Below are 12,774 nucleotides of genomic sequence, written 5' to 3' on the forward strand. Positions count from 1 at the left end.
GAACATTGCACTACGTAAGTGCCTCAGCCTCAGCACCGAGTCAGTGAGGAGGATTAGAAATGGTGCTGCTGTGCAGATTAACCTCAGGAGACAGGTACAGAGTCATATACAAACAGAGCCAGAAGTTATACAATAAGTTGGACCACAATTTAGCTTAAACATATACCTTGTCCTCCTCCTTCCTCTTCCTCTTCCCCTTCTCCTCTTCCCCGTCCTCCTCTTCTCCCTCCTCCTCTTCTCCCTCCTCCTCTTCCTCCCCCTCCTCTTCCCCCTCCTCCCTTCCTCCCCCTCCTCTTTCCCCTCCTCCTCTTCCTCCCCCTCCTCTTCTCCCTCCTCCTCTTCCTCCCCCTCCTCTTCCTCTCCCTCCTCTTCCCCCTCCTCCTCTTCCCCCTCCTCCTCTTCCTCCCCCTCCTCTTCTCCCTCCTCCTCTTCCTCCCCCTCCTCTTCCTCTCCCTCCTCTTCCCCCTCCTCCTCTTCCCCCTCTTCCTCTTCTCCCTCCTCCTCTTCCTCCCCCTCCTCTTCCTCCTCCTCTTCCTTGAAGTGCAGAATGCCCTTTTCTAATCCAACCTGTGCCTTCACCAGCCATTGTTTCATTCTCCTGACTTCAACTTTCAACACAATCTGCCTGGGAAATTAGTTGTTGGTGGGATGTGACCTTTATTTCCGCCAGGTTTTTGAACTTGTTGAACTGGCTGGAGACCTAAGGCCCCAGTGCCCAGCCTACAAACAGTAATCAAGACTGAAAGCTTTATCTCCTAATGAGACTAAGAAGGGGGGATGCAGGGGATCTGATTTCCTGGGCGCCTTCTATGAATCCTTTTAGTTCCCATCTGGGAAAGAAATGAAGAGTTTCTTCCCTATCACGGCTCTGTCCGTAGGCCTAGGTTCTCACTACAGCAAAGCCCGTTCACATGGTGCAAACACGAACATTTCAGAAACCAAGACAATCCACAGGGCTGGAAAAGACAGAACAAAGAATTTCCTCATAGAAATGGGAAGTAAGCTACACTCTGGGGAAGGGTAAAGAGGAGGTGCTGTTTACAGGGTGTAGTGCTGTTTAATGGGGCAGGGAAAAGTTCTGGGAATCTGCTCCACAGCCAGGTCAGTATAGCTCGTATCACTGAGCTAAAGGCAAAACAATTAAGATTATGTATTTCTTACTGTAAGAGAAATACTAAGATTTTTCTAGTTTACTACTGTGAGTTGACCCCTTAATCTATACAATTAGTAACTTAATATGTGTGCTCAGGAATCCATCTTTGAAATCGTAACAGAGGCCAGGTTATCTGGAGAAGGAGGTAGGTGGAAGATCTGGATCTGAAGACAAAGTCACTGCATACCAGGGCTTGGCTCTGGAACATATTGGAGAGCCAGCTTCATTTCACCTCTGTTTTCTGTCTCAAGGGCAACTGGTGCTGTCTGAGAAAAACAAGGGAGTGTTAGCAGTGTGAGGAACAGGTACTTTTCTACCCAGCCAGTGAATGCTGTGCTACAGTACCACGTCTGTGCCGTCTGAGGTTAAGGATCACCTGTTTGCTCCAAATTTAGTTTTTCCTCTGCATCCAAGCTCCACAATTATAACTTTATAACTAAGGAAAAATTGTTACTGTTGAGTGGTGAACCCATGCCAGGAAGCTTGGTGAGGTGGAACAGGTTGACAGCTGGAGACTTGGTGGGCACACACCCGTGACTTGGGACACCCTGACAGATTTCTGGCCTGGAACACGTGCCACACTCTCACATAAGGAACGGTGACCTGACGTCAGACAGGTCCAGAGTTCTCTATGCTAACGAGCTACCGAGAGGCCTGAAGGGTATCTAATCTCAGGCCCACCCTGAGAAGTGGGTACAGTACAGTTATGCATCCATCTTCCGCCATGAACAGCTAATGATGTGGTTAAACATGAACTGTTTGTTTCTTCAAGACCCGTGTTGAGGAACCTGGGGAAGGCCTTTGCCTACAGACCCGTAGTGCAACTCTCCCATGGAAGGCCCATTTGTGCTTTTCTAACTCTGCCAAGCTAAGAACAATCACCCACAGGACAAATCGGAGCTCCCCAGCCAGAGCTCACTCTAGCCATGGGCTACATACTGTCGCCAGCCTGCAGGGCCCTGACTCTGATCTCAAACTTTTCTCCCAGCAGTGCCTGGATATCCAAGAATCAGAGACACACCCCCACTCCCCACCCCGCCCTTTGCTCTCCCCCCCCCCTCATCATAAGCTGGGGGATCCCCAGGCAGCTCTGGCTTTCCTACATCTCAGACTGTGCTTTCCCACCCCAGGAGCTGTGTCTTGGAGCTTCCCTGAAGCCCAGCAACAGCAGTCAAACTCCAAAGCGGCCGTGCCCTGAGGAGTAGGCCCATAATGATCTCAATTAGGGGCTAACCTGGGAAGGGGCTACCTTAGGCTAATGGGCTAGCTAGTTTCAATCAAGCATGGGCTATGGAATAAGACCCTGTAACTAAACAAAACAAGGCACATTCTTTTCAAGGGACAATCTGACCATTACTAGGCTCAACAACTATCTCAGATTTCAAAGGATTGGCGGCACTTAAATGACCTTCTTGAAGACAGAATTCAAACATTTGCATCGAATGTTGTAAGTTCTCCACATAATTTTTAAAGGCCTTTCTTTACCAAATACACAATGTAAATTCAATTCTAGTTTCAGATGGCCCCAAGTTCCACACCGGCACTGTGAGGTAAATGCTACTGGGCTCTTCTCTGTACACCAGATCACACACCAACCCAGCACAGGAAAAAGGGACTCTGAACCCACCTTCCTCTTCAGCGGGTACCACTTGAGCTGTGTGTTCTGCTTGCTGTCCCAGTCCCACGTTTCCAGGTCAAGTTCCACCTCCCCCAGGAAGCTGTTGCGTTTAAAGGTATCCCGATGCCAAACGGACAGGTTCAGCCTCTGTGTCTTTAAAAACTGTCTTTCAACTTTATACTGTAGTGAAGAGAAGACAATAAAAACGAAGACCAGCATCACTTTATGCCAACGTTGTGACAGAGACAAGGAAGGTCATCTGTGTGGATCCAAATGTCTGTTTGGTTTCCAGTTTCAAAAGGCTTGCGAACGCATCTTACTCGACGGATCTGATTTCTAAGAGCTAAAGCCCCGTCTTTCCTTGAAGGCGGATGCGTTCCCTGATGCTGGCAAACCGTGGTTCAAATATCATACCTGGAAATAGCTTTCTAAAATCAAAAGTTCATTATTCGACCTTTGCTGGGTGCCTTGACAGGAGACACATCATAAATGAGGCTCCACCTAACAATACAATTCAAATCCAGTCGACTTCTGTTTTTCTACCTAAGGACAAGGTGTTTTACACTTATTTTCCTGTTTCTTTCTTTTTTTTTTTCTTTGTAGTTGCCGAGAGGCCCCTTTAAGGCCTGCTGTACAAACTTGCTACACAGCTGAGGATAGCATCAATTACCTCCGCTCCACGTTCAGATCATCGGAGTGCACTTCCATGCCCAGCTGAACTTTATTATTTAAAACAGTTTTGGGTTCCCAGAAACACTTAAGCACAAGGCACATCCCCATATACCATCTGCCCCTACAAAAAGATCTCCCGAATTATCAGATTAAAAAGAAACATTTTTTTTTCCTTAAAATAAGTAAAATTGATTTTTCCAGCCTCACATGGTTAGGTAGAAAAGTCTTGGTGTCCTAACCATTTTTCATGTCAAAGGAAGTCAATCCTTGATTACATGTAATCACAGAAGAAATAATAGTACTTCCAATCTAAAAATAATCCCCATTTGGCTTTGTGACATACTACTTGAAGGTCCATTTTGGTTATCTCAGACCTCCCATTCTCTGAATTTACGGTGTAAATCCGCTGGCTTTTCCTGACTATAGGGTTGAAGCAGCTGACCCAGAAATAGCTAGGGTCCTGGGATATGTCACAGTCAGACAGTAATTACAAACTTGCTGCATAAATCCGCAGATGGCTAATTCAGTCACGGATGACTGACAGCATCATTGAACTGTTTCTTCCCCTCTTCCTGGAGGATTATCAAATACTTGTAGTTTTCTGAAACAGAATGGAGGACAGCTCTCGCTTGAGTGATTTGTCAGTCATAACAGATATCACATGACATCCCATGTAGGGAGAAAAAGAATGTATGTAGCTAGGCAACTTTCCACTTAAGACCCACCTAACCATCTTTCCAATAAACGTTTCTGTGGTGTCCCCACCACAAACACTGCTGTGAGTCAGTATGAGCTCCATGTGTAATGTTAAATGACATTAACTCATTTAATGTCTAGTCTGTGATTCCCGAAAGCGGTAGGTGAGTATCTTTATTTCCCCCTTTGCAGATACGGAAATTACCATTAGCCTCATTTCTGAGTTCTCGGGTGCAGGAGCATTATACACAGTCTCCACACACCACAGGTTAGTCCTTGCCCTTGTGGAACTTAACCCTTAGTGTCAAGGTTAAAGTACTGAAAGCTGTCAAGTCCTTGATAAGCAAGGTTAGGGAGTCAGAGGTCATCGGAGGAATTACGGTTGCTAAAGTAGATGGATTGAGTAGCTTAACGATTGTTTAAGAAAGGGTTAATTAAGAAATTATCCCCGTGGTGGTGATAAAAGATGCTGAGGCAGCCTATTCCAGTCGGAAGCAACAGAAAATGCAAAGATAAGGGCAGTTTCGGCTGGGGTGCTGACATTCTTGTATGAACACCATTTAGGCAGACATGATAATGCAGAGCCAGGTCATCACAAAAGCTGTCTGGGGACAGAGTTTAGAAATACCCGCAGTATCTCGTTGTATACAGGATTCAAGGTCTTCTTCACTACAAGTGTCTTCTTCTTGCCCATTTTGCCTTTGTCTGGTAGCAGATAGGTCTTTATATATCTGAAAAGGAAAGACGTGAAAGGAGAGATGTGGAAGCCAGAGAAGATACAAATGATACGTGTGCACATCTACCTTTAAAGCAGTGAAAACCGGGAGCAGAAATGATCCCGTGGTGCTGATAAAACCGGTAAGAAAGGGATGTTCCTGTCCACGCCTTGATATTTTAAAATATTTAAATAGATTAAAAGATTTTAGTAGGATGGATCATTTAATGTTGTTTTAAGATTTTTAAATAGAAATTTCTTTTTTTAAAAAAAAGTATGTTTCTTAATGCAGCTCAAGCAGAGCTCAAGCTCACGATTCTCCTGTCTCCACGTTTAGTGCTTGTATAACAGGTGTGAGCCGCCATGACTAGTCTCAAATCCATCATTTCCACTGGCTTTCCGAATGTGGCACTTAAGGAAAACTAGGCAACAGGCTTCTAGTGTAATGTGTAATTCGTTTGGCTTGTTTCCTGCTGAGAAAAGGCGCTGGTGATTGTGGGACTTGCTGCTTTGTTAGCATCTAATGGACTAATTAACCGTAGCACACATCTGCTTGGGCCATCCACATTTGGCATCAAACCAATGAAGGGTGCCAAGGAATTATTCTGTAACCAAAAAAAGGAGGTCGGGGAAATGTCCAGTGGGGTGGGGAGGGGGACACTTGTCACACAAGCCTGATGGCAGGAATTTGGCTCCACGGAACCTACATAGTAAACGCTGAATAGGGCAGTGCTCATCTGTAATCCCAGCCCGTTTCCAGTGAAGGTGGGAAGGAGCAAATAAGATCAAAATGCATTACATACATGAAATTGTCAAAGAGTAAATACAAATGATTTTTAAGAAGAAGACATGGGGTTAGGGAAATGGCTCCGTGGTTCAGAGCACTTTCCCTGTCTCAGAGGACCCAGGCTGGTTCCCAGCACCAACGTGCAGCTCACAACCAAGTCTAGCTTGAGTTCTCCTGGCTCTGATCCTCTCTTCTGGCCTCTGTAGGCACCAGGCTCTCATTTGGACCCTACACATACATGCAAACAAAGCACTCATAAATTAAAAGTAAAATTCCATGCCTAAAAATACAAAAAGATCATGTCCCACCATTTGATATATATACATACATATATATATGTATATATATGTACCTCCTAACTTTTAGTGAGTTATATTTAGAATGAATGTGATTGTCCAATTTACTCTGTAATAAAATAGTGCAATATTTTTTGAAATAAAATGAATATAAAGACCAACTGGGAATGACCCAGAACAATGGTCAGAAATCAGACTTCTTCAAACTGAAATGCACTCACTCCTATGATTTAAAAGATGAATTAGCAATTCTTTCTAAAGTCCCAATGTAAGACAACTGCATTTACTACTCATTTGTTTTGAGACAGGGGTCTTCCTAGACAGCAGAAGCTTGTTCCCAACTTACCATCCTCCAGCCTCTACCTCCCGAGGGCTGGGGTTACAGATGTGTACCACCACACTTGGCTTTGTAAGACAATTTAAATATGAAAACCACTTTATTAAGTCAAGTATTTTCACAACAATGAACATTATGAAGTCTGTCCCCTGTGTCTCTGATTTTAAAAAAGTTTTGAAAGTCTGCCAGGAGGAGTAGGGTTCTGATTTTATTCTGGATTTTGCTGCCTCTGAATCCGTCTTTATGGAGTACTTGTGTCTAATCTTTTTCTCTAAGCAAGCTCCCAAACTGAAGTATTATTGCTTCTCCATATCCTTTTTTATAATCGAATGTTTGGCGTATGAGTTCATAAATAACCAGCTTTTCAAATAGAAGCACACAGTCTTTGATGGCGTTCATTCCTTGATCCCTACCAGACTGACTGAGAACTAAGAAAAAACTGGGCGAGCCCCCCCAGGTCCGTACTTACGGGTCTGAGCGCTGTTTCTTAACATCTGCTGCTGCCAAGTCCTTACACTGGGCCACGAACACGTGCAGCTCCTTCAGGGACTCCACGTAGTTGATTGCAAACTGCACGCTTCCTTTCACTTCCAGGTTGCCAAAGTCTCCACTGTAAACGCTCATCACACTGCTGCTCGCCTGGGTGTGTCAGAAACAGGCAGGGCTTGTGTCGAGGTCCCTGCTTGGCCTCATGCTTCCAGATTACATGGAACACCAGATAATTTGATATGGCATAAGGTAATACCAGCACACGTGACCTGACATGACACACGTGACTAGGTTTGCTTTAAATTGTTCCTAAATTTAAAGATAACAGTGCGACACAAAGTTATTTAGATGCCAGTTCATCTCAAAACAGGGTGGTTTTACGCTAGGTGGCATTCTGTTAGCTGTGCTAAAGAAAAAGGATGGGAGAAACTCCGGGCACACAAGTCACAGTGACACATGGCACTACAGAAGAATTTTACTATGTTTCTCATCCTCGGAATCTAGAAAAGTTCTTGCTGAGCCTCGCGCTGTCAGAGTTTGGGAAGGGTAGACTACATCTGCTTGATGAAGGGAACTTAGAGCCTTCCCCAGGCATACATAGATTATCAAGGGAAAAATCAATTTAAATAGATTTCTTCAAAGGGCTTCAGAAATACAAGGCTAGTGATTTAAGCGTGGTACCATTTGTCTAGCACACCTGGTGAGCTGTACGAATGTGTGTGGACAGTAGGGAGTTGTTCAAATAAATATATGTCAATGCCATTTCACGTGTGTTTCTATACAGACACCACGTGGGGTGCCTTAACTGATGGGAGACGTTCTATATCATCACATTCACTCTCATCTAATCTGAGCAACTCTGCATCGGGAGTTTTCCATATAAAAGCTGTTCTGGATCCTTCCAGAAGGCAACGAAGTACTATTCTATTCCTCACAAGACTCAGTCTAAATTTCAAGAGGCCGATTTGAAAGACAGGTACAACTGTGTGCCAGCAAGTTGTATCTAAAGTCATGTCTGAGATGAGCAGGTTCTGTAAGAGCCACTCTGTTCCACAAACAAGAAAAAAAAAACTTTTGAATGGTTCATATTATTTTCAGTTTAGAACTTTGAAGCATGTCCAAAGGTGGTTGTTAATTTTAATTACAATGTGCATTAAACCCCTCATTCTACGAGAGTTGGGATAGCTAGGAATCTGGAAGGTAATTACAAATTAAAGAAAATGATGTTGAGGTTTAGAGATAAGACTTTATGGTGAGCAGGGGCATACAAGAGCAAAGTTTAGAGCAGCAGAGAGAGTAAGATGGAGCCTTTGTTTACATACAGAGGACAAGGACGTCATGCCAGAGGAGCTGCTAAGATTGGTTAATGAGCTGGGGCTCTTCTTGTATCTCCTGAGCTGGTAGCTGCTCTCTGATGCTGTGTCTGTTTCTCTGTCATCGCTCTACAAGACATCACATCACATACGCAGTGTTTATATTTGGAATGAGTCAATGTTAGAATCTATATCCAGGCGAGGACGGTATCTTATTACACACTGATCTGGGACATTTCCCAAAGGCAGTGGTGCTAGGGCTAATGGCTGGGGCTTCTGGGTGAAGCGGTGCTCTGCAGTAGACCTCACGTAAAAGAGCAGTGTGCTAAGAGGGTGATGGCATGATGCTTTGCCACAGTGTGACCCCAGGACCTATGGAAGACAGCATCACTGTGAGATCTCTTGTCACTCTTTTAATATATCTATGTTCCCTAGAAAATAATATGTGTATATACACATATAATGCATATAGACATATATGTGTGTGTTTTATAATATATATCGTAAAACATCTATGAAATCCTATCAAAGTATAAAATACCATGCTTAAACTTTTCCACTCTAAATATTTTAGCTTTAGCTTTCTTAAAAATCAAACTCTTTTGCTAAAGATACTATTAAACTAAAAATACTAAGATTTAGTCTGATGAGTTTCAGTTACATTTTATATATTTAAACGTAAGGCATCCCTCATGTAACCTGTAGTGCTATTTATCCTGTTGTTGCTTACATCTGTTAAATTATCCACTCACTAGCTCTCAACACATTGCTTTAAAAACTAAAAAGCAATGTGATGCTTATTTTCAATACATTCCAAGGAATATCTACTTAAAACCAGGAAGAAAAACAACAATGACAATGTGAATTGCATTCATACTTAAGGATTGCCGAATGTTTTCTTATAACATTATTTATAACAATTTTACTCAGGGATTGTGGGATCTATAGAGCAGCACAGTAGCTCCGGGGGTGTGAAGAGTCGTTAGTTCAGGCCAGCATATTCCAGGGTCATGCAATTACACATCAGTATCATAGATATCAATTATAATGCAGATTAATGAAGGAGTTAAAAAAACATTAATGTCTCACATGGAAAAGAAAATAATCTTATCTCGATGATTTTTTTAAAATCCATACCTTTTAAATCTCTCTGATGTTACATTCTCTTCCCACACACTACACAATCAATTCTCTTCTCTCAGAACACATATATTCCACTAGTATACCAGATCATTAGTAAGTTATGGGAGGATGAGACCTTGTCTTGTTGTCCTGGTACTGAATTTGTCACTTAGCTGGCACTCACTAAAGGTGACTAAGTTCCAAAGGGACAGCTGACAAAAGAGCTGAGTCCCTGCCTCCCCAGCTCAAGCCTTCATGCTTAGAAAGGTAAAGAGATACAGTTTCATCACGTCTCTGACACACAAAGCCAGATGCCCCATTAAGGGATGAGACAGCAGGTTAAAACTGAAGGAGAAACTTAACAGATATACTGGTACAATTTGCCTCTCAAATTACATGTTTCATTCCCATGACCACCCAAGACCAGAGCCGATCTTGAAAGGTCTAAATGACAGAAATTGTATGGGGTTTATGTTTGGCTAGCAATCAGCTAATGAGTTAGTTCTCCTCACTAAAAGAGTGATTTCTTTCCCAAACTAGTGTAGGCTCTTAAACATCTGTAAGGACCAAATGTTTACAGGTGCTGTCCACCCAAAGTTTCTAATGAACAGAAAAGCACCCAGAATGGGAGTATGATGCTATTTACATCTTGCTCAAAATTTTGCTCACATCCTGTCTATTAAGCTTGGCGTGAGTATAAAGCCTTCCATTTCCCTTTCAGAAACCCCGGCAAAATCTAGACTCACAGATTCTAATCTTTACTGAGTGTTCACTATCTTCCGGGCACCGTGTTATATGTTTCTCCACTTTAGTCATTTGGTCCCAACAACCTCATACAGTAGAGAGTCAAAAATCAGACTCACTAAAAGTGAAGAATTTATTTGTTCCTAGTAATACAACAATCTAGCTTATAGCCAGAACTGGGAATCTCTTACTACAGACCACAGGTTTCTTCTAATCATGTGACAGTAAGAATCTGAGCTCTTTTTTCTTTTTAAAGGTGTGCCACTATGGCTGGCAAGTTTATTTCTGTTTTTTAAGGATTAATTTATCTTATATATGTGAATACAATGTAGCTGTCTTCAGATACTGACAGAGGGTTGCGTTACAGATGGTTGTGAGCCACCATGTGGTTGCTGGGATTGAACTCAGGACCTCCGGTAGTGCAGTCAGTTCTCTTAACCCCTGAGCCATCTCTCCAGCCCCAAAACTGAGCTCTTACTAAGTCAAAAGACCTCAGGCAAAGTGTTAGATCTACTTTATAGTGGTTTCTGGGTGTTTGGAAACTAACTGGAGTATTGAGTTTATGGTACATATCCTGTACTTGGTAGGTTGTGGAACATAGCTTCGCTTTTATTTTCCATGGTTACAACACAGTGGTTACCAGCAGGAAAATCAGGTCTGTATGCGGGTCTGCTATCTGCCTGTTTGAAGATGTTTTAACTCCATAGCCTTTATTTTTTTTCCACCTGTAATATTTGGAGATAATGGTGGTGCAGAGCTTCATGGTCATTGGAGAATTAGTGAAATCATGAACACAGTGTTTGTGGAAGCCAGTGGATTATTTTAACAGGTGACTTGGAAATAGTTGTACCTCCTATGGTTTTACAAGGCAGCTCTTAGCTATTGCTACAGCTAATTTCTTCACATATTTCTTAATTTGTACCTACTTTGAAGCAAAAGTTTCACATTCCTAGATCTCTCCAACCCACCTTCAGTGGCCAGAGTAACTGCTGTCTGGGTGAAATGAGGCATGCTTCTCTTGCCCTGTTCCTGGATCAACAACACAGCCTGCACTGGTTTGGGAGGCAAGAGCCACCCCATTGACATCCTAGGTTTAGGCCAGATGGCCCAGTGGTGTCAGAGAAAACCTCCTATTTCCCCAAAGGTCCAAAACATAAACTTGCCTCATCTTGAAGAAATGCTGGCACGGACTTGCTCATCCTTTTGAGTTTGTCAGAGTGGGAAAACTGATTGTCAGGCAGTGAAGGCACTGTGGAAACTAGAGAGCAGCATTTAGATTTCAAAATGATCCAGAACCATCAGACATTAGGCACACTTTGAGAACACACTTGGCTTTCATTTGTGAGTGCTGTTCCGTATAAAGGTTAAAGGTGTAGTCGTTAGCATGCATAGGATCATGAGGTAAGTGACAAACAGTTCATATAAGTCACATCCAGAGAGAGAGCTTAAAGGGAGTTGAACCAAATGAAAATGAATTGACAACAAGCAAACAAACAGGACCACTTGCTCTGATTTAATTGATGTGGGTGGGTCTTACATTACATTATGTACGAGACATGACAGCTCAGGTCAATAATCCCAGCAACACTCGGAGGCTGAGGCAAGAGTATTGCTGGGGGCTTGAAGCCATCCTGAGCTACACAGCAAGTTCCAGGACAGGCACGGAAAGAGACAGGCCACGGTCTCAAAAAGACCTCTGGTGTCAATGTAAATTGATTTTACTTATTTCTTCCCACATCAGAGCTCTGAACCCCAAGTGCTGTAATGTATTGGTTCATCTCCCCGACCCTCCGACAAGATCCATCACATTTCAACATGCTGTAGGCTGAAAAACTATTTCATTTGGACACTCAAGATTTTTGTTCACAATTAAACAGTAAGGACCCTTGGCTATGGAATGACTAAGACCAGGTTTGTTTATTTAGTAATTATAAATATTAAATAAGTAAATTAGAAAAATTCCTGTTTGAGGGTCTCTCTCTCTTTCACACACAAACACACACACACACACACTCACACACACACTCACACACTCTCACACACACACTCACACACACACACTCACACACACACTCTCACATACACACACACACACACACACACACTCACACACTGTCACACACACACTCACACACACACTCATACACACACACTCTCACACACATACTCTCTCACACACTCACACACACACACACTCACACACATACTCACACACACACACTCTCACACACACACTCACACACACACTCACACACACACACTCTCACACACACACTCACACACACACATACTCACACACACATACTCACACACACACACTCACACACACACTCACACACACATACTCACACACACACACACTCTCACACACACATACTCACACACACACACTCTCACACACTCTCACACACTCACACACACACACACACTCACACACACACTCACACACACACACTCTCACACACATACTCTCTCACACACTCACACACACACACTCACACACACATACTCACACACACACACTCTCACACACACACTCACACACACACTCACACACACACACTCTCACACACATACTCTCTCACACACTCACACGCACACACTCACACACACATACTCACACACACACTCACACACACACACTCACACACACACACTCTCACACACACACACTCACACACACTCTCTCTCTCACACACACACAGAAAGAGAGAGAGGAAGAGGGTAATGCTATGGTTCTGATGGTGGTTGTCACTCAGAATTATGAAAGTCTATAATTTTTAAAGTAATATTTTAGCTAGTGAGGTGGTGCAGGCCTTTAATCCTAGCCCT

General features: G+C 43.1%; 1 protein-coding gene across 7 annotated transcripts in view; it reads right to left on the minus strand.

Moving 5' to 3' along the window:
* SYTL2 (synaptotagmin like 2) overlaps positions 1 to 12,774 on the minus strand; it is a gene marked incomplete at its 5' end in the record, with an annotated part of 62,001 nt that overhangs the window by 4,667 nt on the left and 44,560 nt on the right. For 5 of the 7 annotated variants that reach the window (XM_080912666.1, XM_080912665.1, XM_080912663.1 and 2 more), the window contains 6 exons: positions 1,341 to 1,419; positions 2,781 to 2,951; positions 4,768 to 4,870; positions 6,744 to 6,913; positions 8,086 to 8,205; positions 11,106 to 11,200. In XM_080912666.1, coding sequence (XP_080768792.1) covers positions 1,341 to 1,419; positions 2,781 to 2,951; positions 4,768 to 4,870; positions 6,744 to 6,913; positions 8,086 to 8,205; positions 11,106 to 11,200 — 738 coding nt within the window. Of the gene's footprint in view, positions 1 to 1,340; positions 1,420 to 2,780; positions 2,952 to 4,767; positions 4,871 to 6,743; positions 6,914 to 8,085; positions 8,206 to 11,105; positions 11,201 to 12,774 lie in introns of those variants that run through there. The other 2 variants (XM_080912664.1, XM_080912667.1) reach the window with 2 other exon arrangements.

The sequence above is a fragment of the Micromys minutus genome (assembly GCF_963924665.1).
Source record: "Micromys minutus genome assembly, chromosome: 2".
Taxonomy (NCBI): domain Eukaryota; kingdom Metazoa; phylum Chordata; class Mammalia; order Rodentia; family Muridae; genus Micromys; species Micromys minutus.